Source organism: Carettochelys insculpta, chromosome 1 (genome assembly GCF_033958435.1).
Source record: "Carettochelys insculpta isolate YL-2023 chromosome 1, ASM3395843v1, whole genome shotgun sequence".
Lineage (NCBI taxonomy): Eukaryota > Metazoa > Chordata > Testudines > Carettochelyidae > Carettochelys > Carettochelys insculpta.
In genome coordinates, this window is record NC_134137.1 from 279,954,253 (window position 1) to 279,979,504 (window position 25,252).

Consider the following 25,252-nt stretch of genomic DNA (forward strand, 5'->3'; position numbering starts at 1 on the left):
ATTCATCTTTTTCAAAAAATAAGTCAGGACTGTCCCGCCCAATACGGGCCGGATGGTCACTCAATGGGAATGGGGAGTCAGAGCAGAGTCAGAGCAGCGAGGTGAAAACAGCCTCTGTTCTACAGATGAGGCAATCCTCAGCCTTCCAGCAGCCCTGCTGGCTCTCTGCTCTCCTAGTGTTCCCAGAGTAGAACCCAGATGGCACAGGCTCCCAGAGGCAACTGGGGATACAGGGTGAAGGCTCTGGAAGAACCAGGCAAATGCCTCAATGCTCCCAAGTTTCCCAGAGCTGAGGAAGCCAGGCAGGTTAGGAAGGGCCTGAGGACAGGAGAGAAATCTGCCAGCATCCCACTCCTGCTGTTAAGGCAAGCAGGAGCCCCTCCTTCGTTCCCATTGTAAAGGGTATTTAATTCTCTTTTATATGCAGGTTTCCAATAAAAGGATCCATTAAAAATTTATACACCATAAAGATTACATTTACCACCCAAGGAGGATGCCTGACAGACCCTGTGTAGTGTCGCTCTGCCTGCGGCGGCCATGTGTACCATCTCCACTTTCATCAGGACAACAGCTGAGGTAGACAGGATGCCAGAGAGAGCCACAATGGCGAAGGGGAGAAGGTGACTGCGATGAGGGAAAGGGGGTGGGGGTGAACAGAACTGTGATAGGGTCCACCAGGCCCCAAAGCCCTCTGTTGGAGGCTTGTGTCCCTGCCCCCACCTTGCCCCAGAGAAGCCATAGAGAAGTCCTCTGAGTAGCCTAGAGTGGCTGCAGAGGACACAGCCAATCAGGGGCCAGGAAGTCCTATAAAAAGAACTGGAGACCTGTGTAGCAATTAGTTCTTCTGGAGACCTCTGCCTGTCCAGACTGGGAGACTGCCTGCCTGTCTGGGAGAACAGTGGCATCCCAGATAGCCATGTGGGGAGCTTAGAATACTGGTGGACTAGGATGGGATGATGAGGTAGAGCCATGAGATAAGGGTGAGGCTGCTGTCCTCAGGTGGGGAAGCTGTGGGGGCACTGTTCTTTATCAGCATGGGGAACAGACTTGAAAGACACTATCGAGGGCATCAAAATGGGTTCCTGTGAAGTGTGTACTCTGGAAGGGGGTTGTGATTTGCACACAGGGGCCGTGTCTACACTAGCCAAAAACTTCGAAATGGCCATGCAAATGGCCATTTGGAAGTTTACTAATGAAGCGCTGAAATACATATTCAGCACCTCATTAGCATGCAGGCGGCCGCGGCACTTCGAAATTGACGTGGCTCATCCAGACGGGGCTCCTTGTAGAAAGGACCCCGCCTACTTCGAAGTCCCCTTATTCCTATGAGCATATGGGAATAAGGGGACTTCGAAGTAGGTGGGGTCCTTTCGAAAAGGAGCCCCGTCTGGACCAGCCACGTCAATTTGGAAGTGCTGCGGCCACCCGCATGCTAATGAGGCACTGAATATGTATTTCAGCGCTTCATTAGTAAACTTCCAAATGGCCATTTGCATGGCCATTTCGAAGTTTTGGGCTAGTGTAGACGTAGCCAGGGTGTGAGACCCAGCGGGAGGGCTGAGTTGCAGAAGAGGCTTTTGGCAGACTAACAGAGAGTGCAGGCACATGCACACTCTGGCTAGAGGGGGGCACTTGTGAGAGGTGAGTGCTGCCTCATTACAGGAACAATGGGAAGACAGAGGCTCTCTTTCTCGTGCGTGCACACACGCGCACGCGCACGCACACACCCTACCCTCTTTCATCGATTGCTCTCTGTTCTCCTGGAGTCTGTCCCCCCAAATGTCTAAGCCATATGGGGAGGTCTGGGTCACAAGGGCATCTCTGGAGCAGCAGGGAGGAGATTCTTGGTGCAAAGGGGAAGAAAACTTCTCCACTAACCCTAGGAACGAGGGGCAGGGAGCCCAGTCCCGTGTGTTACCCACAGCCTGGCCAGTCTCCAAGCAGCAGAAAGTGGGCCACCTAAACTCCTTGATGTAAGAGGCCATCTTGTCCCTCCAGACATCCCCTGATGGCAAGATGTCCTCTAGCAGCCAACCAGGGAGCAGGGACACTGTCTGGAACAGTTTGGGGATGAAGAAGAAATGCTAGGTGTGCTCCAGGCTCTGGCCTTGGGAAAGGAAATTAATGTCCCAGTCTCATACGTAAAACCTCCCAACATGAAGGTACAGCCCCGAGTCTGACAGGTCTGGGATCACAGTCCACCATCCTCAACCCACACGATCCTGTTCTGCTCCTGGAAGATGCAGAGTCGCACCACTTTCACCAGCTCCTCCACCTGGCACCAGGACTGGGCATCCAGGTGAGCCCATGAGTAGGGCAAGGCATAGAGAGCCTGCTCAGCCCTCCGGCAAAGCTTTACCACTTCAGAGTCACGCTGGCCTGGCTTCCACAGCAAGCTCCTGACAGAGAAACAGGAACATGGCCATAAACAGGCTTCAAACTGTTGCACCTTTGGGGGCCCCACAGGCATGTTATGACACAGTCCCTGCCTCTCCTCAGCCCGCCCCACCTCTGCCCGTATCCCCCCCTGGTCCTGAGGCTGCCCCCCAACACTACCGCTCACACCTTTACACCCCTTCTTCTGAGGTACCCCCACCACCACGCACACCTCTGCAAGCCCTCCTCTGAGGAGCTCCTGCCCTGCCACTAACACCTCTTCACCCCCTTTCCCAAGGTACCCCCCTCCCCATTTGAGGCCTGAGCAGTGAGCAAGGGAAGCCTGGAGGGAGGGGGTGGAAAGGTGGGAGGGACGGACAGAATGGAGCTGATTGGCCCAGCGGGACCTGAGGCGCTGTGGGGGTGGAGCGTGGACTGGGCCTCTGTGGGGAAGAGGCTCAATGGGGCAGGCCTGGGCCAGAGCGATAGTCTTGGCAGTGCTGGACCCACACACGCACGGAGGGAGCTTCCAGCACTGGCTCCCAGCCCCCTCAAAGGCAGGAACGCACAGCCCATGCTGCCCCCACCTCACTCCTCCTCTCCCTTCCTCTGGGGCCCCACTGCCCTGCTCCACCTCTTCCACCTGAGGCCCCACCCCCTGGCCAGGCTGGAGGCCAAAGTTGTGCGAGCGTATTGCCCCCGCGCCCTCAGCTGGAAGAGGCACGGCCCACGCCCTGGGGCATTCGTCCCATTTGCAGTTGCAGGCTGTAGTAAGAGCTGCTCCAGGAGCTCCGGCAGCTGTGGGGAACCTCAGACCCCCAGCTGCCCTGGGTGGAGTGCCCAAGAGTAACCTTGGTCCTGTGTCCCCTGTCCTCCAGCTGCAGGCAAAGAGTCCAGTGCTCCCCACAGTGGCTCAGCTTCTGGCCAGGCCAGGGAGTGGGGCTAGGGAGAAGGGCAGGAGCCAGGGCGGTGCTCCATAGCCATGGAGGTGGGGATAAAATGCTCTTTGCCTCGCGCCCCCATAAGTCTTAATCCACCTCTGGCTCCTGCTCCCTTCCCTCTAGAGCCTCTTCCCCACTCCCAGCCCCTTCTCTCTGAGCATGAGCCAGAGTCACCTTTTCCCGTGCTCTGACCTCTGCTAGCGTCCTCTGAAGGGCTTTTCGTACCTGAGCCGCCTGATGTTCTTCTCGGTGACCTCCACGTGGATAATGATGGGGTATATTTCACTTTTAATTAGATCCCTCACTCTCAGGAGGCCCGGCTCCAGCAGGCAGTGTTTATTCTGCAAGGAAATTGCATGGATTTACTGAATTAAATGGAAAAGAAATAACCCAAAGTCCCTGACAGTTACATTAAATCAAACCCCACACTGTGCGATATCATTGTTTTTCCAGTAGTAATTCCGTTACCTGTGGATTTACAGCTAGACCCAAGAGGGAAGCAGGGAATTAAAGAGCAGGGTCATCTGATACATAACAGGCTGCGTGTCCAGCCTGGCCTGAGGGCCCTCCTCATCCCTCTCTCTTCTTACACGTCTGCAGTGTTCATCTCCAGATCTTCCTCACAAACCCGGGTCCTCCTCATTCCACCCCCTCTTGGAGAAGGTGAGGAAGGAGCTGGGATGGAGCAAATCCCACTGATTAATTAGTGTGTAGCATAATTAACATTCGCACCTGCTGCTCCTCCTTTGAGCAAGGCTTGCTGTTGACTCCAGAAAAGGAGCAGAGCCAACAGTTCACAGTCTGATGGAGGTAGCTAGTGTCTGGAGAACTCCTTTTAAGGGTCCCAGAATCAGAGAATCAGAGAACTACAGAGCTGGAAGAAACCTAAAAAAGGCATCAAGTCCAGCCCCCTGCCCTAGGCAGGACCAAACCCATCAGATCAGCCCAGCCAGGGCTTTGCTGAGGCAAGACAAACACCTCCAGGGATGGAGACTCCGCTGCTCCCCTGGGTAGACAATTCCAATGCTTCACCACCCTCCTAGTGAAACAGTTTTTCCTCATGTTTAACCTGGACCTTCCCAACCGCAACTTGAGACCATTGTTTCGTGTTCTGCCATCGATGACCACTGTGAACAGCCTCTCTCCAGCCTCTTTGCAGCCTCCCTTCAGTGAGTTGAAGGCTGTTTTCAAGTCCCACCCTCAGTCTTCTCTTCTGCAGACTAAACAGTCCCAATTCCCTCAACCTTTCTTCATAGGTCATATGCTCCAGCCCCCTAATTATTTTGGTTGCCCTCCACTGGACCGTCTCCAGTGTATCCACATCCTTCCTATAATTGGGGGCCCAGAACTGGACACAGTACTCCAGATGTGGCCTCACCAAAGCTGAATAAAGAGGAGCAATCACTTCTCTGGATCTACTGGCAATGCTCCTCTTGATGCAACCTAAACCCATTGACTCCTTTTCTTCCCCCTACCAAGCTCCCCATTCAATGGTCTCTTCCCATTCACCCTCTCCCCCATTCAACAATCCCATCTGGTTCCTAGCATCCATGGGATGTCCCATCTCCACTCGCACCCAGCAGGCAATGACCGGAAACCACTGCCCTCCACTCGGCACCTTGCTCATGCACTCCCGGATGGTGTGGATCCTTCTGCCCTCTCTCTGTTCCTGGAGGGAGCCGGGAGCCACACACTTCTGAGGAGGAGCAGCAGCTGGGTCGTCATTCGCAAACATCTCTGCAGAAGAAGGCAGAGCAGGTTAGCTGCAACAGACATGGAAATTTTCTGCAGTCTCTCAAACAAGCCTTACTGAATTCAGTTAAATCGCACTGGATTAGGTTTCAGTATCCCAGGAGTTCATTGTGTTCAAAATGCAGCTGTTTGCTTGTCATTGTGGGGTTGTACTCAATGTCTAGCACAGTGGTTCCCAACCTTTTCACTAGTGTGGACCCGCAGTCACCCTCTGCCAAACCGTTCACGGACCCCCATCAACAGCAGTTCTAGCCCTTATGTACACGTCGTTAAATGAAAAAGGAAACCACGACATAACTGCTGTCTGAAAATCTAACAACGTTACCGGAAGATATTTAATTAAAAATAATAATGGATTGTAACCTTGCAATTTATTTAAAACTTCTTTTCTATGACAATTTTTATGTATTTTTTATTTTTTTCACAGACCCCCTGCAATGCCCTCATGGGGCCCCAGGGGTTAGAATATAAGAACATAAGAACGGCCACACTGGGGCAGATCAAAGGTCCATCCAGCCCAGTAGCCTGTCTGCTGACAGTGGCCAATGTCACGTGCCCCAGAGGGGGTGGACTGAAGACAATGATCAAGCGATTTGTCTCCTGCCATCCATCTCCAGCCTCTGACAATCAGAGGCCAGGGACACCATTCCTACCCTTGGCTAATAGCCTTTTATGGACCTCACCTCCATGAATTTATCTAGCTCTTTCTTAAATTCTGTTATAGGCCCTAGGTTGGGAACCACTGTTCAAGGACACATGACTAATGTAAACCCCTGGAGGTGGTATGAGCATCACAAGGTTCTTTGAAATAACACGCCAGACAAGCCAAGGGGGATCCCTACACTTCGGAGGAAGGGAGAGCATCGTCTCAGCTCTGGCTCCAGCCTTTGAAAGCTGTGTCTGCAGAGAAAGCCATTGTGGGCTGATCACCTGTTATGTGAGGACAAGATCCAAGGTCCAAACTTTCTCTGAGAGCGACTCACTTTGAGGGACAGGTGAGGGTTTGTTCTGAACTAACAGCTGTTATGGACCCGTGATCACAGGGGAAAAATCCCTTGGTGAGATTTTAGCGGCCAGCGCACTTGCTGGAGCGATCTCTGGTAAGCTTATTAGCACACACATAAGTCCAGTTCCTGTTTTAAACATCATCTCTGGGTTGCTCTTGCCTTGGGAATAAGTGTGCTTGCTTAGGAAGTGCTACGTGGTAACTGCAGTGTGATTACCCACAGTTCATATGGCCTCTGAGGAAGGCAGCAAAGCTGACTTGCTGAGGCAGAGTGCCTTACTGGAGGCCAGCGGGAGGAGGTGAGGAGGAGTTGTGCAGCCTGGAAAAACCCTGGTCAGGAGGGAGAGAGCTGCAGATCTCTGCCCAAGACAGGGAAAGCTGAAGAGCCAGAAGCCTGCGAGCGGATGCTCCTGGTGGACTGCAACAGGGAACACAGATGCAATCCTGAGTTGTGGCATTGGCTACGTGGTGGGAAGATGCCCATGAGCCATCTTCACCATTTCCCTGGGTGGAAGCAGTCTATGCCGCAAGAAGCAGGCTACCCAGAGGAGATACTTGCACCAGCACCAGGGGTGGAGCCAACAACCTTTATAAGTGCAGCTCACCTGACGTGTTGTGAGAGTAGGGCTGTAAGGGTGCAGGACAGGGCACACTGAGACAAAAACACAGTGTACAGTCACAAAGTTTGTGAGTGCAGCTAGGTACAATGTGGTCTTTCCAAATGTTCCTTTGCACCTGACAATGGAGAATTTCACGCAAAAATGTTTTGCGAGGTTGGTTGGGTCGTTTTAATTTTCAAGTTTGGACAGTGAAAAATTTCCACAGGGAAACACCAGTGAAAAGGGGGTGGTAGTAGGTGCTCCATAGAAGTTTCTTGTGAGAAAAGAAATTGCTTTCCCTCCCACCCTGCTAATCCATAAAACAACATAAATGGGAGGGAGACATGTCCCTTTGGGAGAGGTGGAGACCATGGCACTGCAGCTGGCTGTAAGGGTCGCCTGGAGGCAAGCGAGGAAGAGAGAAAGCAAGCAGAGCTGCAGTTCTTCAGGCCAAAGCTGGGGAGCAACCAGGCAAGAGGGCTGAGGGCAATCTGGAGGAACCTCCTAGAGCAACCACCATCCAACTGAAGGAAGATGCTCCAGCCAGACCAAGAATTTGGCTGTGTCTGCAGTGGCACAGAAGCTGGAGGCGGGAGCTGGCCCTCCAGCAGGTGGAAGGGAAGCCTTGCAGCCAAGATGACGACAGAAGACACCAACCAAAACGGGATACTCGCTGCTTAGAAGCGGCTGAAAGATGAGCCAGCAGCAGGGTGGGAAGAGCCAGACAGAAGTGGCTGCTGAGGAAGATAATGTGGCATCTTCCACCTCCCTGAATGACATGTAAGTGCACTCCTCAGATTACACAGCTACCACGCTTGACTGGAAAGGGCCCCCTATGAGCATGGATATCATCGACTCTAGAGATAGGTTGTTCCTATCTTCAACGTTAGCAAAACCCCCACCCTGGTAAGCAGGTGCAGATTAGTGGGAGGAAAAAGACAACCTTCCCCCAAGAAATGCCAGGGGCTGGGACTCAGCCCAGCTGGGTTCTGCTCCAGATTATGGCACACACTGCTCAGTCACCTGATTGCTCCTGCTCACCCGCCGGGCACAGGTGAAAGTCCAGTCGTGAGGTGGGCAGGTCCAGCAGGTTCCTGATGAGCCTGGGTGCTATGCAGGCCGGTGAGAGCACCACTGGGCGAGGGGCCTGCACCACCAGGGGGCGCACAAGGCTGTAGGGCTGTGGGCCCCTGTTAGGGTCTGGAAGACAGGTCGGTGAGTGAATGGGAGCCAAGAGCTCTCAGCAGCACAGGCACTGTTCCTTGTCCCCACGGCATGCGTGAACCCCTCCCCATGGCACCTGGAGCCGCCCTCCCCTCTACCTCACCCACCTGCCATCCCAACCCTGCCCCCGGCCCCTGCACCCACTGTCACCCCAACCCTGCTTCACCCACTGCCTGCCCCAGCCCCGCCCGCTTGTCACTCCAGCCCCTTACTTCCCCCACACCTGTCCCAGTCTCAGCCTGGTAGGCCACAGCGCCTAGGACGCCCTTTCCAAGCTCCTCTGCCCCTTTCCTCTTCATGCACGGGGCGCCCTTCTCCCTTGGTGGGGCTGCACGACCCCACTGCCCCCTGCAGCCCTAAGAGCTCCAGCAAGAGCCTTCTGGCCAGGCTACCCGCCCTCAGCCGTGAGAGGTGGAGTTCAGTGAAGCTGGTGCCAGAGGCTTCCCAGCTCCGCCAGGCAAAGAGCCACAGAGGGGACCCCAGCGCTTGCCGTTGTCCCCCAGGGCCGTGGAGGGGCTGTAGGGGAGGAGTCCAGAGCAGCAGCTCACCGAGGCAGGGGTCCAGCTGCAGCTGCCCAGGATGCTCCCCATCCAGTCTGGATTTTACCAGCCGCAGCTGGCCCAGGGTGCGTTTCGTTCGCTGAGGAGAATGAGGGAGAGAGCAGGGACACGGCACACTTTACTCCGCTGCTCCCCGCTGGTGCAGAAAGGGCTCACGCTGGGTGACGCGTGGTCTGGGGAAGGCAGGGCAGCCCAGACTGCAGGTGGTTCAGGGGCTCCGTTCAGGGGAGCATGCAAAAGCTCGGAGCAGCGTTTCAGGCCTCCAGCTCCCTGCCAGCTCCCTGAGGTGAGGCACCGCCTCAGCCCTCCCCCAGGCAGGCCAAGACTCAGCCTGGTGCACACGGCCCCACAGAGGACCCAGGCCTGGCTCAGCAGCAGGGCCAAGCCCGTAGGGAGCGAGAGACCAAGTCCACAGCCCTTCCAGACCCAGCACTGCAGACGTGCTAGTCGCTCCCAGCTCATGGAGCTCCATGCTCCAGCCACGGGAGAGCAGCCGTGACTGCACCTCCCATTCCCCGCCGGAGAAAGGGGGCTCAGACAGCCTCCAGCATGGAGCTCTGCTCTCCCTTCCATTCATCCTCCAGCAAAGTTCAGTGGAGGTGAGATTCCCATGCATGGCCAAGCGAACAGGCAATGCCACGCTGGGGCTGACCCTGCGCCTTCCGGAGCTCAAAGCACGGGCTGCTGCTGCTTGAGCCAACAGCCCCAGCTCTGTCAGCCATGCCTACGGCAAGCTCGTCCAACCTATATGCCCCCAGCTAGTGGTGGACAGGACACAGAGCACCTCACTGAGTGGGTGCAAACTGCAGGCACAGTGATATCCTCCCGCCACACCCCGCTCCTGGCCCCTGCCCCGGCCCAGCTCCACGCTTTCCACCGTTGGTCCTTCAGCTTACATTACTGCTGCTGCCTCGCTGCCGGCCCGGCACTTGGCTTTTCTCCTGTACCTTCAAAAGCTGCTGAGCCCTGGCAGGAGAGAGATTACCACCAGGTAGCAAAGGAAGCTGCGGGGGGCATACCACACCAAACCGCCATAGCGCGGTGCAAACATCAACAGGAAGGGACATACACTACCACCTATTCTCTTCGGGGGTGCCCAGACGCCGCAGTGAGGGGCACCATGCTCTGGCCTTGAGAGCCGAGACAGCCTGTACTCCTGAAGAGCTGCAGGGAACCCAAAGGCAAAAGGGGCGGGGGCACCAGCTCCTCCCCCACAGCTGAGACCCCGAAGGGAGTCCCCCAGCCCTCCAGGTGTGCATTACCTGCTATAATTAGGCACTGTTCCCTTGTCCAGGTCCCGCCGTGTCAGTGGGTCAACGCGCGCACAATACCACTCCAGCCGCCCCCTGTGCATGGTGTCGGTGACATGCAGGATCTCCCGAGCCTTGATGCATAGGGCGGAGGGGTCAGACTGCTCCGGGAGGGTCAGATTGGCACGCACATAGAAGGAGTCTCCAGCCACTTTCCTCCCTTCCTCTAGGGCCTCCTTGAGAGGCTGGTACCCTGGCACGAGAGAGACAGAGTGAGGTGCACCACCGTCAAGTCCCTTCTGCGCGTGCAGGAGTGAGGCGGGCAGCCGCATCTGGCCATCTCGTACCACTGTGCTTCAGGAACTGGTATTCGCAGCCACGGGGGCCCAGAGAAAGCTCGGAACTGAGCAAACCTGGGGATTCTCCTCTGAGGCAGGGAGGGGGGCATACGGTAGAGAGGGCCAGAACCCAGGACTCAGGCTGCTCTGGGCTGAGCGGTCAAGGAGGCAGAATTCCCCAGCTCCCCCTGGAAGGGGAGCAGAGGGGAGAGGCTGAAGCCTTTACTCCAGTGACAGCCATCCTTGTGCCCAGGCCAAGTGGCAGCTGCAGGGCTTTACCTTGCATGTCAGGCAAGAAGATGAGACCAGCAGGGTCCTCCCAGTGCAGGAGGCTCAAATAAGCTACCTCCCGTGTGCAGTTCTCCAAGGACAGCACCTCTCCATTTGGCAAAGTCCCCCTGAGCTGCCAAGGAGAGAAGGATAGGAGGCAGAATACAACAGGTCCCGCAGACCAGCCCCTCCCACCACTTCTGCTCTGATTGGCCTTCCTTCTCCACTTCCCAGCTCTCTCCACCCAGCACACCAAGACAAGGTTACAGGACAAATGAGAGCTTGGAAGGGTCTGAACCCTGCCTGGTGCAGGGCTTAGCGCAGTCAGTAGCCATTGGGGGCATGGGAAACTGCCCCGGAGAGCAGGCTACCCTCCAGCTGCCTATGCCAGAGATTCTTGCGTCGTCCCCTGCAGCTTCTGCTGCTGGCCTCAGTGGTTCTCACAGTTCCTGGATGCTCTGCAATCCATGGCTCCCCTCTGACGGTCTAACCTTATCAGCCCATGCAGCCCATGGATTTTGGGCTCTGATGTTCATACAGCTATAAAATGTAAGGCCAGAAAGGACCACTAGATCCTCCAGGCTGTAAATCACTACCCAGCCTGTTCTCCAACTAAGCAGCATCAGGTGTGATCAATGCTCAGAGGGGAGAACCGCTCAGGTAGGGGACACTCAAGCAGAGGTGCTCTTCCCCCCAGTCAGTACCCCAGCATGGAGCTGGATTGCTGGATGTGCTTGTCGAAGGGAGTGGTTTTCCCAAGAGCAGAGCTGTTCATTCCAGGGGCCTGGCCAAACTGAATCAGGTCAGTCTATGCTGCCAACGTGAATATCTCTGGGCGCTTCCACTTCTCTGCATAAGTTGCTACGTAATGCATCAGATGCCACTGAGGCAGAACGGCTGCGGTTCAGAAATGAGGGAGTGAGCCAGCCCGTGGAGTGCTTTGGGACCTGCAGGATGGCTCTCTGCCCCGTATGGAAGGAGCCCTCTAGCCACTCATACCAGAAGGACTGAGTATTTAAACAGAGGTGTATTGATATGCTCACTGCCATGATATTATTTAGTGGCTCATTTATCTTTGCTGCAAAGGCAAAGAGTGGCTCCTGGCGAACGAGCGCGACAAAGCTGGCACCCAAGTGGTGCAGAGGCCTGGTTGCTTGTATGGTAGCTGTGGCTGATTTGTGTAATAAACGTCTATTTAAGATAGACAGTGGTTCCATATAGCATGGCAATCTTCAGACTCACCTTTAGGAGCCGGCACCCCTCTTTCAGGCCTGTACTCTCTGCCTCTGAACATGGCTTCACCCACTGGACATAAATTCCTGTTCTGTTGCCCCCCAGGATGGCGATGTCCCCTCCAAGCCCCCTACGGTGGGGCACTGAGTTATTCAGGCGGCCCATGCTAGACAGCTGCACCACTAGGGATCTGAGAAGGAGAAAACGACAATGGGAAGTTCAAGCCCACTGCCTTGCAAGGAAGCGGGTCCCTCAGCTGGTTAGTCACAGCATCTAATGTCTCAGCACCAAGACTCAGCAGCAAGGTATATAATTAAGAGATTTACTGACTGTGGCTGAACTGGGGGGCTCTGCACGCAGTACGCTCTAGAATCCCAAAACCCTGTTGTACCACAGACCCTGGAATGGATTCTTTAGGGGCAGGTCCTCCAGAACCCTAGCGAGACAGCTGAAGGAGGTGTTTCCTGCCCACGCTCCTGGAAGGAGCTGTCCCTATCTCCTACCATGCTGCCTGGTACCCGATCTCCTGCCATTATGATGAAATGGGCCACAAGAAGTGAGCGGGAGCCCCTTTTGGGGAGCAGAGCCTAGGCGAATCCCATGCGGAGCTGTCCCATCTATAGAGGGTTTGGGGCAGCTACCCGGGGCCCCTGTGTTTCTGGGAGACCTGGAAGTGCAGGGCCAAGGGCTGCCTGCAGGATTAGCAGGGGGTCTGGTGCTGGCCACAGGTGTCAGGCCCACCTCAGCACGCACCAGCAGTAACCATGAAACAGAGTGACCCGGACCCAGCCTGTTCCACCAGCTCCCAGCATCTCTCAGGGGAGGGCACTTGGGGGAAGGGACGGACTGGGAGTGGGCAAGGGGCAGAGCAGGGGCAGGAAGAAGTGGGGGATCGGGAGGGTGTAGGGTGGAGGGGGTGGTTGTCCCAGGCCCAATACCCCTCTAGGGACAGCCTTGACCCTTTGCAGACTTTCGTCCTCTCATCCCATCAGAAAGGGGATGGTCCCATCTGGGAAAGCCCAGACGGGCAGAACAGGAAGGCCAGCCTAAGGCAGAGAGTGGGATCCCCATCCCCTCATTGCTCAGGAGACGAAAACTGCCACTGTCCCCAGCACCAAGCCTAACGCAAGGCCGAGTCCCCGAAAGAAAGAAAGCCTCGCCTGAGCAGCGCCTTCTGGTCAGAGATGGTGCACAAGCAGTTCTCCGACTTGGCCCTGCTGTGCGCGCCACTGGAAAAGGAGAAGAGGCCGGCGGAGGAAAGGGTAGTGGTCACACTGCCTAGGAAAGAGCGGGAGAAGAGAGAGCAAGTCACCCCGAACACTTGCCTTGGTTCAGAACCCTCCCAGGGCCCAGCCCAGGGCAGCTCTGCCTCTGTCCTGCCCACCAGGCCTTCGGAGTGAGGCAGGCGGGTGGAAGGAGGGCTAGAACCAGCCCGAGACTCCTGGACTAGGACTCAGAGCAGGCAATGCCCACGCACACCCTCCCCCCACTGCAGCAGCAGGCCAGAGGGTGCCTGCAGTAGCCAGGCAGCCTTTAGCCACCCACCCAACCCCGCTGGGGAGCTGCAACACGAGATCAGACCACAAATCCAGCCAGCCCTGAACTATACAGTGGGACCTGCTGGTGAGTTACAGCCCGTCACCGAGGACGGATAACACCCTGAAGCTGAAGCATTTATCTCTTCCCGTTCCTACCCCCTCTGACTCTGAATCGAATCCTCTGTCTATAAACCCCTCTGTAAATTACACACACCCGAGCAGAATAGCCTACAAGCGCCGCAGGAGGCAGGCTGCTGCGGCTGAAGCGGGAAGTGTGGGGCAATGGTGCCCCCCAGCGGGCACACAGCCTCACAGGCAGTTTCACTGACAGGCGGCTCCCGGTCCCTTCTCTCCCTTGTCTCTCCCCGCACCTCGTTCCCAGGAAAGTCCTGCTGGAAAAGCCACGGCGGCAGATACCTGTGATGTCCTCCAGGCTGGCAAAAGACCCACAGGACAGGCTGGAAGGAACAAGGAGACACAAAGGGGAATCACCGGAGTTGCTAATACCTATCGGTGTCCGGCTGTGCACCGGCTATGCCAGCCTGGCTCCTCCCAGCCTGGGCCGGCCCTAAGGGGTGCGGGGTCGGGGTCGGGATAGCCCCCACTCCCAGGCCTGCTCTCACCGCACCTCATACCAAAGCCCCCCCTCCTCCCAAGCACTGGGAGCTGGGGGTTACTGGGGGCCTGGCGTGGGGCAGCAGAAGGGGCCATTTCCCCCCCCTCCACCCCCCGAATTTGCCATGATGGCGGGAGTGGAGTGACAGCAGCTCCGCTCCACTGCCCAGCCCACCACAGGGGCATTTGGCAGCACGCCCTGGGACTGCGTCGCCCCACTTGGCGCTGAGGTGAAGCAGAGCCCAGTGGGCTGCGTGGAGGGTCTGAGCAGAGCAGGCTGTTGGGTCATTCCAGCTCCCACCCCCCATGGTGCATGCGGGGCCCTGACCCCTGCTGCCGGCTCTGCCCCAGGCCCCCAGATAACCCCACAGGTCACCAGGGGCCCCGGCCACCCACCAGTAGAGGCACTCGCCACGGCACCCCCCAGAGCACAGGGCCTGGGTCAGCTGCCCCGACCTGTCCCATGAGCCAGACGTCTCTGCTCCCAGCCTCTGCTCTGCACCGCTCCCCAGCAGCTCCCACCCGCTGCGCCACGCCCCCTTCCACGCAGGCGCCTTCCCGCGCTGCAGCCAGGCCCCAAGCCCGTCTCTCCCAGCAGCTGGTGCTTCCTCCGTGGTACCTGCCCGCCCCACAGTCTGCGGAGCCCATCCCCGCTCCCCACCTGCAGCTACCATGGCCCCACCCTCACAGGGCCACGCTGCTCCACCCAGCCCCATGCAGCCAGCAACGCCTGCCCCTCTGCTCCCACCCCACAGGTCCAGCACCACCCACCCCTCCACTGCCAACCCACGCGGCTAGAGCCCCCCGCCCCCCTGCTCCCGCCCCACACGGCTAGAGCCACCCGCCCCCCTGCTCCCGCCCCACGCGGCTAGAGCCACCCGCCCCCCTGCTCCCGCCCCACAGGTCCAGCACCACCCACCCCTCCACTGCCAACCCACGCGGCTAGAGCCCCCCGCCCCCCTGCTCCCGCCCCACACGGCTAGAGCCCCCCGCCCCCCTGCTCCCGCCCCACGCGGCTAGAGCCACCCGCCCCCCTGCTCCCGCCCCACGCGGCTAGAGCCCCCCGCCCCCCTGCTCCCGCCCCACAGGTCCAGCACCACCCACCCCTCCACTGCCAACCCACGCGGCTAGAGCCCCCCACCCCCCTGCTCCCGCCCCACACGGCTAGAGCCACCCGCCCCCCTGCTCCCGCCCCACGCAGCTAGAGCCACCCGCCCCCCTGCTCCCGCCCCACAGGTCCAGCACCACCCACCCCTCCACTGCCAACCCACGCGGCTAGAGCCCCCCGCCCCCCTGCTCCCGCCCCACGCGGCTAGAGCCACCCGCCCCCCTGCTCCCGCCCCACAGGTCCAGCACCACCCACCCCTCCACTGCCAACCCACACGGCTAGAGCCCCCCGCCCCCCTGCTCCTGCCCCATGCGGCTAGAGCCACCCACCCCCCTGCTCCCGCCCCACGCGGCTAGAGCCACCCACCCCCCTGCTCCCGCCCCACGCGGCTAGAGCCACCCACCCCTCCACTGCCAACCCACACGGCTAGAGCCACCCGCCCCCCTGCTCCCGCCCCACAGGTCCAGCACCACCCACCCCTCCACTGCCAACCCACACGGCTAGAGCCCCCCGCCCCCCTGCTCCCGCCCCACGCGGCTAGAGCCACCCGCCCCCCTGCTCCCGCCCCACAGGTCCAGCACCACCCACCCCTCCACTGCCAACCCACACGGCTAGAGCCCCCCGCCCCCCTGCTCCCGCCCCACAGGTCCAGCACCACCCACCCCTCCACTGCCAACCCACACGGCTAGAGCCCCCCGCCCCCCTGCTCCTGCCCCACGCGGCTAGAGCCACCCACCCCCCTGCTCCCGCCCCACGCGGCTAGAGCCACCCACCCCTCCACTGCCAACCCACACGGCTAGAGCCACCCGCCCCCCTGCTCCCGCCCCACAGGTCCAGCACCACCCACCCCTCCACTGCCAACCCACACGGCTAGAGCCCCCCGCCCCCCTGCTCCCGCCCCACGCGGCTAGAGCCACCCACCCCTCCACTGCCAACCCACACGGCTAGAGCCACCCACCCCCCTGCTCCCGCCCCACGCGGCTAGAGCCCCCCGCCCCCCTGCTCCCGCCCCACGCGGCTAGAGCCACCCACCCCTCCACTGCCAACCCAAATGGCTAGAGCCACCCACCCCCCTGCTCCCACCCCACAGGTCCAGCACCACCCACCCCTTCACTGCCAACCCAAATGGCTAGAGCCACCCACCCCCCTGCTCCCGCCCCACACGGCTAGAGCCACCCACTCCTCCACTCCCACCCCACGTGCCCAGCACCATCTGCCCCTGGTCCCACCCTCTGTGGCCAACACTTTTCCTCTCAGAAAGGCCCCCCACGAGTGCTTTCGTGCCCTGGTTGCTGGTGCTCCTCTCCCCTGCCACCGTGCTCCTGCTCCTTTCCCTCCCTCCGTCCCAGCCAGCACTCCCACACCCTGCAGTCATTAGCAACGTTCCCGCAGCCAGAGGCACACGGTCCCAGGTTGTGAAGCACGCGCTGGGGATCCCAGCCCTGTCAGCCACCACATCTCCCCGCCAGCACAGCAGCAGCAGTGGGGGCCGAAGTAGCCGGGATTCTCCCCTGCCTTTGGCAGCACCTTCTGGGAGGCTGGAACGGAGGCGGGCAGCCGGGAAGGGGTTAGAGTGAGGTCTGGAAGGGCCGGTGGGGCTGGGCATTAGTTACCTTTTGCAGGGCACAGACTCATCTTCCCGCTGCCGTCGGAGGATGGAGCCGGCGCAGGGGGGGAAGGGGAAGGTGGAAAGGCGGTTAATGTCCTTCTCACTGTCTGCAGTCACCTCCTGAGGCGAGCAAGAGAGATGCCACGTTGCCCCACACCCACCAGCCAGAGCCGCCCTTAGGGACCCCAGGCTGCCAGCCCGCTCTCTGGGCGGGACGCCTTCAGCTCCCAGCCACAGCTGCTAGCCCCACTCTCCTGTTCAGGCCCCGGTGGTTCTCCACCCCTGCCCTGCTCCTGGGGGCCCTGCTGGCCTTGCTGCGCTCGGAGATAGGAGAAGGGTCTCTGCAGAGAGGAGACAAGATGCTGTACCTCCCAAAGGCCCATCTCTGCAACCTGCCCAATGAATGGCCAAGGCCACAGGTAGGTCCGGTGTGGGGTGAAGCATAAAAGGAACCCTGCCAGGTCCTCCTATTCCCCCGCCTCTCTGACACGGCAGGGATGAGCTGTAAAGGCAACAGGCACAAGGAGAGCATGTAACTACCCATGGACCTTGCTGCTGCTGGGTACTGCCAAGGGCTAGGAGTTCCCAAGAGTCAGGGATGAAATTTTGGCCTATCCAAGTCAATGGCAGTTTGGGGGACCAGGATTTCACCCCCCAGCTTTGTGTGTGTCTGAAAAGCACAGCCACCACCAGAGTCACTAGTGCAGCAGCTACCAAACAAGGGAAGTCGCTACTAGGGCTACTGACGGCTGTGCCTGAGAACGGAGGAGCGTACCGAGCCGCTAGGGGCACAGGTGAGTGCAGGGCGCCGATCTGCTCCCCAGCAAGAAGCGCTCTCTGGACCCAGCACAGGGAGCACTTTTAATACTGACCCACTGGGTGACCTCCAGCAGGGCCCAGCCCCGTGTGCCTTGGGAAGGGGGTGTGGATCACACTGACACGGCCCCGCTCTGCAGAGGGGCTGCAAGGCCCAGTGACATGCAGAAGCACTAAGTGATGGTGGGCCTCCCCTGGTCTTACCATGCTGGGGTCCCCTGGCATGGAGGGGGCGGAGACACCCAGCGTGTCCATGGCTCCATTGCCCAGCGAGGAGGGGTTCTCACTCAGGCTCCAGGTGCTGCTTACGTTGGAGCTGAGGGAGTAGGAAGAGGCACACACCTGAGGGAGAAGGAAGGGACACTGTGAGAAGATCATTCCCCCACCCCCAGGCCCCTTGGATGTAGGGTTAATTAATAAAAAAATAATTATTCATATTTGTATAATTCATATTTAGTTATGTTGTAAGCTGTAATTTGTACCAGACTCCATATTGTAACCAAGGACCCATTTTAACACCATACACCAGTTTGTAAAGCTCTCTTGGGGCTGAACCCTGGCCTAGTTAAGTGAGTAGGGTATCAACTGCATAATTGTATGAGATGTGTGAATGGGGTATGTGTGATTGATCCTGAACACCAGCCTGTCCTGAAGATCAGACACCAGTGGCTGAAGAGCGCAGACAATTCCCTGAAGGTGAGAAAAAGATCCACCCCGGAGACAAAAGAACAAAGTCCATTAAAGACAAGCTGAAAAGTCACGTCTGAACACTGAGGCAGCCTGACACAGCAGGACCCACAGACTTACATCGAGCTTGTAGCCTATAAAAGAAGGGGGGAGAAGGGAAGACCTCTGGGTAATGTTCTGCTGGCAACATCAAAGAGCATCGGTGTGCGCCCGACAGAGACCCGGCTCTTCCTCACGCCCAGGTTTCCTGGCCAGTTAGCAACCATGAGCTGCGAACTCCAGCTACAATCAGGACTGGTAACTCTATAGCAGCTGCAGAACATTTGGGATGTGTGTGTGCGTTTTTGTGTGTGTGTGTATATAGGTATCGATTATTCTTATAATAAACGCGGCATACTGCCTTGTGCCCTGAAAAAGCTCCTGTGTGTATTTTCTGCATACCATGGAGACCTCAGCCCCCCACCCCTTCGCTCTGCACTCAGGGTCTCCTCCCCAGCCTGCCCTCCTGCAGCAGGGCCTTTTCCACCCCAGCTCCCGGTCACGCACCTTCAGGCCCACGTCCCGGCTGCCGGGGCACCGTTGCCGCTGCGCCTTCAGAGTGCCCCCTGTGCCCTCCGCCTGGCTGAGTTTGCTCCGCAGCTCATCTCTCTCCTCCTCCAGGGCCCGGACCCGCTTGCGGTACTGGTCCTTCTCCATCAGGCTCTGTGAGTACTGCAGCTGCACCCTGTCTCGGCTCTGGATGGCCTGTCGGGGAGAGGCAGATCCCCCAGCCAGGAGGGACCACTGTGAAGCTCTACGGCACCCAGGGCAGAGACCCATCCCCAGAATAATTCCCAGGCAGGGGCTCTTGGGGGGGACAGGGAGGGGGCACATGCCCCCCAAATGTCATAAGCAGGAGGGCAACAGACTGGCCGGCAGCAGCAGGGGATATGAAGCAATGTGACCCCGGCTCACTCAGCTCCCCCCGTGCACCACTTGGGGGGAGGGGCAGGATTGCCCCCACCAGGCCCACTGACGGGGGATGGTGGCAGGAGGGGAAGAGGGCCACTGCCTCAGGCCCAGCGATTCAAAGTGGCCAGGGCTCTCGGCTGCCCCTGTTGCTAATGTGGCCACAGGAGAAGCCCTAGGCTTTTTAAACCACCGCCACAGCACTGCTGTGCTCCCTCCATGGGCTCTGAGGGCTGGGGGAGGGGGTCACGCCACGGTGTCAGTGATGCTGAGTGCTGGCTGTCCTGGCCCCGCCCCTTCACCTGAGGCCACGCCTCTTCCAGGGCTGCACACCCCATCCCCTCCCACACCTTGCGCAAGGGGCCCGCAGAAGCTGTCAGCCCCTCTCCCCTGCAGCCAGGAGAGCAGTACAAGCATGGGCTGCCTTGCTCTGCTTCCCCACTGCGGGTGCGTGAGGGGCGGGGCTGGATCTGCCCTGCCACCACTAGACCCCCAACTCTGGTAGTCCCCTAGGCGCCCTCAGCTGGGGGAAGAGGCAGGATGGGGGTGGGGCAAAGGCAAGGAAGAGGAGGGAAGAGGGCACAGCAAGGGAGGATGAGGAGGGGCGAGGCAGGGCCTGGGGCAGAGGGGGGCTGTCCTGGCTCTTCCCTAAGCTGGGGGGCGGATCACCTGGTAGGTCCCCCCACCGCACATTCCGCCTCACCACTTGCAGATCTTTTAGGAAAGCTGCCCTCCCTGCTAGAGAACCTGCCAGCTGGGGCGAGAGCGCTAAGGGTATGGGGGGAAAGAGGCACGTGTAGGGCTCAGGCCCACAGCTAGCTCCCTGCCGGGGCACGCTGAAGAGCACGCTGGGGGGTCAGGAGTGATTGTTTAGCCTCTCTCCTAGCAGAGAGGGGACTCAGAGTGGAAGGCCAAGTCACCCGATCCCTCTCCTTCTCGATCTCCTCCAGCTGAGACAGCACCGTGTTCATCCGGTGCTTGTACAGATCACAGTCTTTCTGCAGCGTCCGATGCTTCAGCTGCAGGTCCTCCACCTCCTGCAGGTACTGGGGACAGGAGTCAGAGCATCATGCGCCTTCCAGGGGCAAACAGCCCTGCCCCAGAGGGCCCCGCTGCCCTGAGGGACAGGGCAATACCTTATCCCTTAGCTCTTCAGCCCACTGCAGCTCGTTCTGTACGGTGTGGAGCTTCTGGCACAAATCCTGCCGTTCCTCCTGGGCTTCCTTCCAGTCGTGCTCCAGAATATCCAGGAGGATCCGCTGGGAGCCTGGCACCTGGGCCTCACTTGCTGTCTAGGAGACAAGGGAGCAGAGTAGGCTAACTGGAGGTGCCAAAGGATGCTCCCAGCTTGGGGCAGCCACAGACTTATCTGCTAATGGATCACCTGAGACCAGGCCCTTTTGTGCTAAGGGCCGGCCTGAAGAGTTTGAGCTCCACACAGGCAAGGCCACAAAAGAAAGGCTGATTTGTGAAAAACTGAGCCACTGACTCAGTGGCTTAACCACAGTCACACTCTGAATGTGTCCCTAAGCCAGGAAACAAAACCACATCTCCTGAGTCCCAGCCCAGCGCCTTAACAGCAAACCTATCCCCTGAGTAGGCAGCACAGGAGAAGATCCCTAAAAGTGGGGAAGACCACTAGCCCCTGATCTGTGGCCCTGTTCCTTCCCCCAACGTCCCACCCTCACACCACTTGTTCCCTTAAGGTCCTGCCCTTCACTTCTCACTCTCCCATGGCCCTGCTCCCACACTGCCTCTTCTCCCCACCCCACCCCTTGCCCATCACTTGCTCCTCCTCCTTCACCATCACAGTCAGTAAAAAGAGAGGAGCATGGTTCCTTGGCCACCCCATCCAGATGCCCCTGACTTAGCTTAAAGGTCCTGTTGCCCACCTCAGATATGAATCTGCATACCCAGACTGCTAAGGATCCTCCAGGCACCAAACCAGAGACAGAGACTTGGAGCATCTGAGTGTTCAGTTTTAGGCAGGGACCTCGTTGCTGCTCAGAATTCACCATGGGGTTTGCGATTTCAGCATGCCCTCTGGTGTTGGGCCATCTATCCCAGTGTTTCTCAACCAAGGGTACGTGCATGGAGGTCTTTCAGGGGGTACATCAACTCATCTAGATATTTGCCTAGTTTTACAACAGGCTGCACAAAAGCATGTAAACCCAGTACATGCTAAAAGTTCATTCAGACAGTGACTTGTTTCTATGGCTTCATATGCCTTACGCTGAAATGTAAGTGCAATATTTCTGTTCCATACCATTTATCTAATGGTAAGATGGTAGAAAGTCAGCCAGTTTTCAGAAGTAGACTTCTGTGATGTTTTTTTGAATGCTTTTGTAAGCAAGTAGTTTTTAAGTGAAGTGTAACTTGGCATGCAAAACAAAATCTGACTCCTGATAAGGGTACAATGACCTGGAAAGGTTGAATGACACTTGTTGCAAGACCTCAGATTACTTTAGGACCACGTTTCTCAACCAGTGGTAGGCGTAGCCTTAGGGGCACTCAAGAGAAGTCTGGGGGTACTTACAATATTTTTAAAAAGGGGTACTTTATAAAAAAAAGCTTGAGAAACACTGGTCTATCCCACTGTGACTGAGGTGGTCATTCTGTCATGCTAGTCTGCTCTCTCTGGTGCTAGTCTCTGCTCATTGTTAGACTCTGCAAATAAGGCTGAGCATTGCATTTCTTTTCCCCACCACGGAAACATCTGTATTAAGACACTCCCTGGGGGGACAGAGGAGAGTCTAGGCTACTGCTATCGGCACTGCTCACTCCCCAAGAGGGATGCAGGAAGATAGCTTTGATAGGCTGAAACATTGGAACAAAGGGCAAAGCTGGTGGTGGGCAAACTGAATGCCCACCTCTGTCCTGCTGCAATGCAGCCTGCTGCATGGAGGGTCTGGCTGGTTGGAGGACGCCGCAGGGAGCCCCCTGGGATGATCAGCCCTTGCGTGGGGTGCTGAGTGACTGTGAGGAAGGTTGTCGAGGAGGAGGGGTGGCTGTGTGGTATGTTGGAGGAGGGAGGCTTCTCCAGGCCTACAGGAAGACAATGGGCAGGCAACAGAGAGGGCAAGGAGATGTGGAGACATGGAGCAGAGCTGGCAGACTGTAAGGTGCAGGCCTGCTGACAGAGCCGGGGGGCAAAGGGGCAACTTCTCCAGAGCCCAGTGACTCAAAGGGCCCTGGGACTCCCAGCCAACGCCACTGCTACTGTGGCAGTGATGGTGGCCAGAGCCCAGGCCCTTTAAATCTTCACCAGAGCAACCCTCTGCATGCTCCATGAAGCTCTGAGGCCTGGGGGGTGCAGCACCACAGTCTGGGAGGTGGTGAGGTCTAGCAGCCCCCTGGTCCCACCCCTTCAAGGGATGCCCCCCACCACACACACACACACCCTGCCTGGGAACTCACAGGAGCTCTCAGCCCATCTGGTGAGTGCAAAGGGGATCAGACTATATGTCATCCCTCGCTTCTTCCATGAAGTGTCTACCCAGTAGGCCTATTCATCCCTCACCATCTCCCTCCTTCCACCCCACCCTCTGTCCTTCTCCACAGGCATCACCCATCCACCCAAGTTTGTCTGTTCCTATCAGCTCCTCCTTGGTGACATGACCTCCCACCCAATAGGCTCAGCAACACCTCAAGTTTCTTCCATCCCTGGCGGGGACCCAGCCCCTCTCTCACTCCAGAGAGCTCCCCTGCTAGGATGACACCGTGTTGGGGATGTCTCTACATGGAACAGAGCTCTCAGACCCTCTCTGTGGTCCAGGCGTGGAGGAGTCAGGGACACCCAGCCTTGTCTCCCTGGTGCTGGCTGGTACCTGCAGCATGCTCTGCAGCTCCTGGAGTGAGGCCGTCAGCCTCTGGTTCTCAGCCTGCAGCTCAGATACCGTGTCAGGCTGACCCCGTTCCTCTGCCTCTCGCTGGGGCCCAGCCGACGCATGTCTCCTCAGCAGCTTGCACTCCTCCTCCAGGCTGCCGACCTCACACTTCAGCTGATCCACCTGGAGCAGAGAGATCAAAGACAGCCTCGTGCCCACCGCCTCTGTCTTACGTGCCATGGGGCAGGAGGCTGGCACGTAGGGAGAGGGCGTGGGAGTAACAAGAGCAACGGCTCAGACAGCCCCACAGGAGGAGCCTGGTGTCACTACCGGCTGTGTAGTGGCAAGCGAAAGGGGCATGGTGGGTGTGACAGAGGGGCTGGGTCTGCACCAAAAGGTGAGCCCCAGTATTCTGAGGGACTGTCCCTTGCACTGTCACCTCCATTGTGCATTACAGCATCCATTCAATAGCAGGGGCCTGGCACCTCGCGGAATGACTCCCTTAGGCTGAAACAGAGCAGTCTAGCCCCATCAGCTCTCCCGGTGCCCCACTGACCAGCCAGCCACTGGAGCAACGACCTCTCTGCACAGCAGTGGGACTAGGGAATAGGAGCTGGATTTTTCCCAGCTAGATCACAGGGCTGGAGAGCTGCAATTTCTCCCGCTGGCCCACAGAGATCAAAGCCTACGTTGCAGAAAGGGAGTTTGCTGGACCAGAGGACCGAGTTCATGAGGCGGACAGGGCTGACTGGTTGCCAGATAGTGACCAAAGCCAGGGCTCACCGGCAGAGTGAGAGCAGAGTCACATGGCTGCGTTCCCAGCTACAGGTTGAAACTCTTGTCCAGCACCCTTGGGACCTGACTAGTGCCAGATGAGAGAATTTGCTAGATCCCAGGAGGTCGACAGTGTCTAGCAGCATTACCCACAGCTCCACTGCTTACTGGGCTCTGAGCAGACATTGAGGGGTAAATTACAGCTAAATAACAGCACAGAACTCTGAGAGCCAGGACTGGTGGCTGGAAACAAACTTTATGGGACCACAGGAAACTTGGCCACACCCATGTTAAGTGGTCGTCCGGCTAACTAAAACCAGGCCGGATTACGGAAGTTGCTGGATGAGATCATGCCGGACTAGAGAGGTTCAACCTGTATTTGCTGTTCTCCAAAAATCTACGACTTGTTAGTGCAATGTGCTAAGAGCAAAGCCTCTGCAGCTAAGAAAGTTCCATATTAAACTGGTGTTCCTTGGATTCCAGCCTTTTTTGTCACATCTGGAGGAGTTTGTTGAGAAACCAGAGCTTTCACAGCCAGGTGACTCTGGGGGGAAGCACTTCTGCAAGGGGGGAGCTAAGGAGGATGAGGAACTAGTCCTGGGGTCTAGGCGGCTGGACTGCGGGGTCCTGCTGACGAGGAAGGGTGTGAGATGGGGCTCTGTGCCTAGGAGCGTGTCAGAGGGGGGCATGCCTACACGGCAGTACAAGACCCCTGCCTGACCCAAGTCCACTGACTCAGGCTGTAGGGCTATAGAAACTGCAGTGTTTTCATTTGGGCGCAGGCTGGAAACAGGGCTCTGAGAACCCACAAGGTGGGGAGGACCCCAGAGCCCAGGCTCCAGCCTCAGCCGAAACAGCAATTTTATAGCCGGGAAGCCTCAGCCCAAGTCAGCTGAGCTGGCCTGCTTTACTGCAGCGGGGACATACCCTGTGAGGCCCAGAGCTAGGAACGGTGACCAGCCACTACCCAGACCCAGGGGGTTAACAGCACATGGGAGCCAGGAGAGGGTTCCACTCATCACAGCCTGTTGTCCATCCAGAGAGGGGGACAGGGACAGGCGGGGACAGTCGGTCTCACCCTATTTTGAGTGTCCATAAGACAAAACCCATAAACCGTTCTGCTGCCTGTGCTGGGAGGAGGCCCAGGATTGCTACAGCAGAGGGATGCTGGCCAAGAGTGAAGGACATGGGCTAGAGGAGCGTGGGCAGACCAGAGGGCAGTTCAGGGTGGCTGTCCTGGGCCCTGCACTTTGAGGGGCCCTGCAGGCCTCAGAGCAGCCTGGAGAATTACAGGGGGGTCTGGTGCTGCCAGCAGAGATCAGGTCCATCCCCACACTTACCAGCAGCACCAGAAGTGGAGCAACCCAACTGCGGCCTCCTCCACTCTGTCCCGCCTGGCCATCTCCCAGCCAGGCCGCCCCCCTCGCCCCGCTCCCGGAGTGAGACAGCCGGGAGCTGGGCCCAAGGGAGCGGAGTGGGCTGGTGCTGGGTCCCTCTGCTTCCCAGCACTGCGGGGATGGGGAAGGGGCTGACCCATGCTGCCAGCTCCAGTCCCCTGGGTCGTATTGCGGGAGGAAAGGGTGCACCAGGGGTGAGCGGGAGCAGGGAGGAAGAGGTGAAGCAGGGGCTTGTTCTGGGGCCGTCGCTGGGCGTGGGGGTCCCAGGGCTGAAAGAGCACAGCCTGACCAGGGCTGGAGTGATCTGAGGGCCATCGGCAGGGCTGTGTCTGGGGCTCGGCTGGAGGACAGACTGGGGCGGCAGCCCCCTGGGGAGGTGCATTG

At 58.3% G+C, this 25,252-nt stretch overlaps 1 protein-coding gene across 2 annotated transcripts in view; it reads right to left on the reverse strand.

Annotated features, from left to right (window-relative positions):
• Positions 1-1,494: 1,494 nt before the first annotated feature.
• The window catches only part of CARD10 (caspase recruitment domain family member 10), a 32,078-nt gene continuing 8,320 nt past the window's right edge, over positions 1,495-25,252 (reverse strand). Inside the window, exons 5-21 of one of the 2 annotated variants that reach the window (XM_074983877.1) lie at positions 22,698-22,880; positions 20,007-20,162; positions 19,791-19,916; positions 18,469-18,666; positions 17,440-17,577; positions 16,424-16,539; positions 13,505-13,545; positions 12,710-12,827; positions 11,559-11,739; positions 10,326-10,449; positions 9,721-9,961; positions 9,355-9,424; positions 8,447-8,537; positions 7,716-7,874; positions 4,936-5,054; positions 3,543-3,658; positions 1,495-2,399 (exon numbers count right to left, since the gene is read on the reverse strand). In XM_074983877.1, coding sequence (XP_074839978.1) covers positions 2,192-2,399; positions 3,543-3,658; positions 4,936-5,054; positions 7,716-7,874; positions 8,447-8,537; positions 9,355-9,424; positions 9,721-9,961; positions 10,326-10,449; positions 11,559-11,739; positions 12,710-12,827; positions 13,505-13,545; positions 16,424-16,539; positions 17,440-17,577; positions 18,469-18,666; positions 19,791-19,916; positions 20,007-20,162; positions 22,698-22,880 — 2,385 coding nt within the window. In that variant the 3' untranslated portion in view covers positions 1,495-2,191. Of the gene's footprint in view, positions 2,400-3,542; positions 3,659-4,935; positions 5,055-7,697; positions 7,875-8,446; positions 8,538-9,354; positions 9,425-9,720; positions 9,962-10,325; positions 10,450-11,558; positions 11,740-12,709; positions 12,828-13,504; positions 13,546-16,423; positions 16,540-17,439; positions 17,578-18,468; positions 18,667-19,790; positions 19,917-20,006; positions 20,163-22,697; positions 22,881-25,252 lie in introns of both variants that reach the window. The other variant, XM_074983876.1, reaches the window with a different exon arrangement.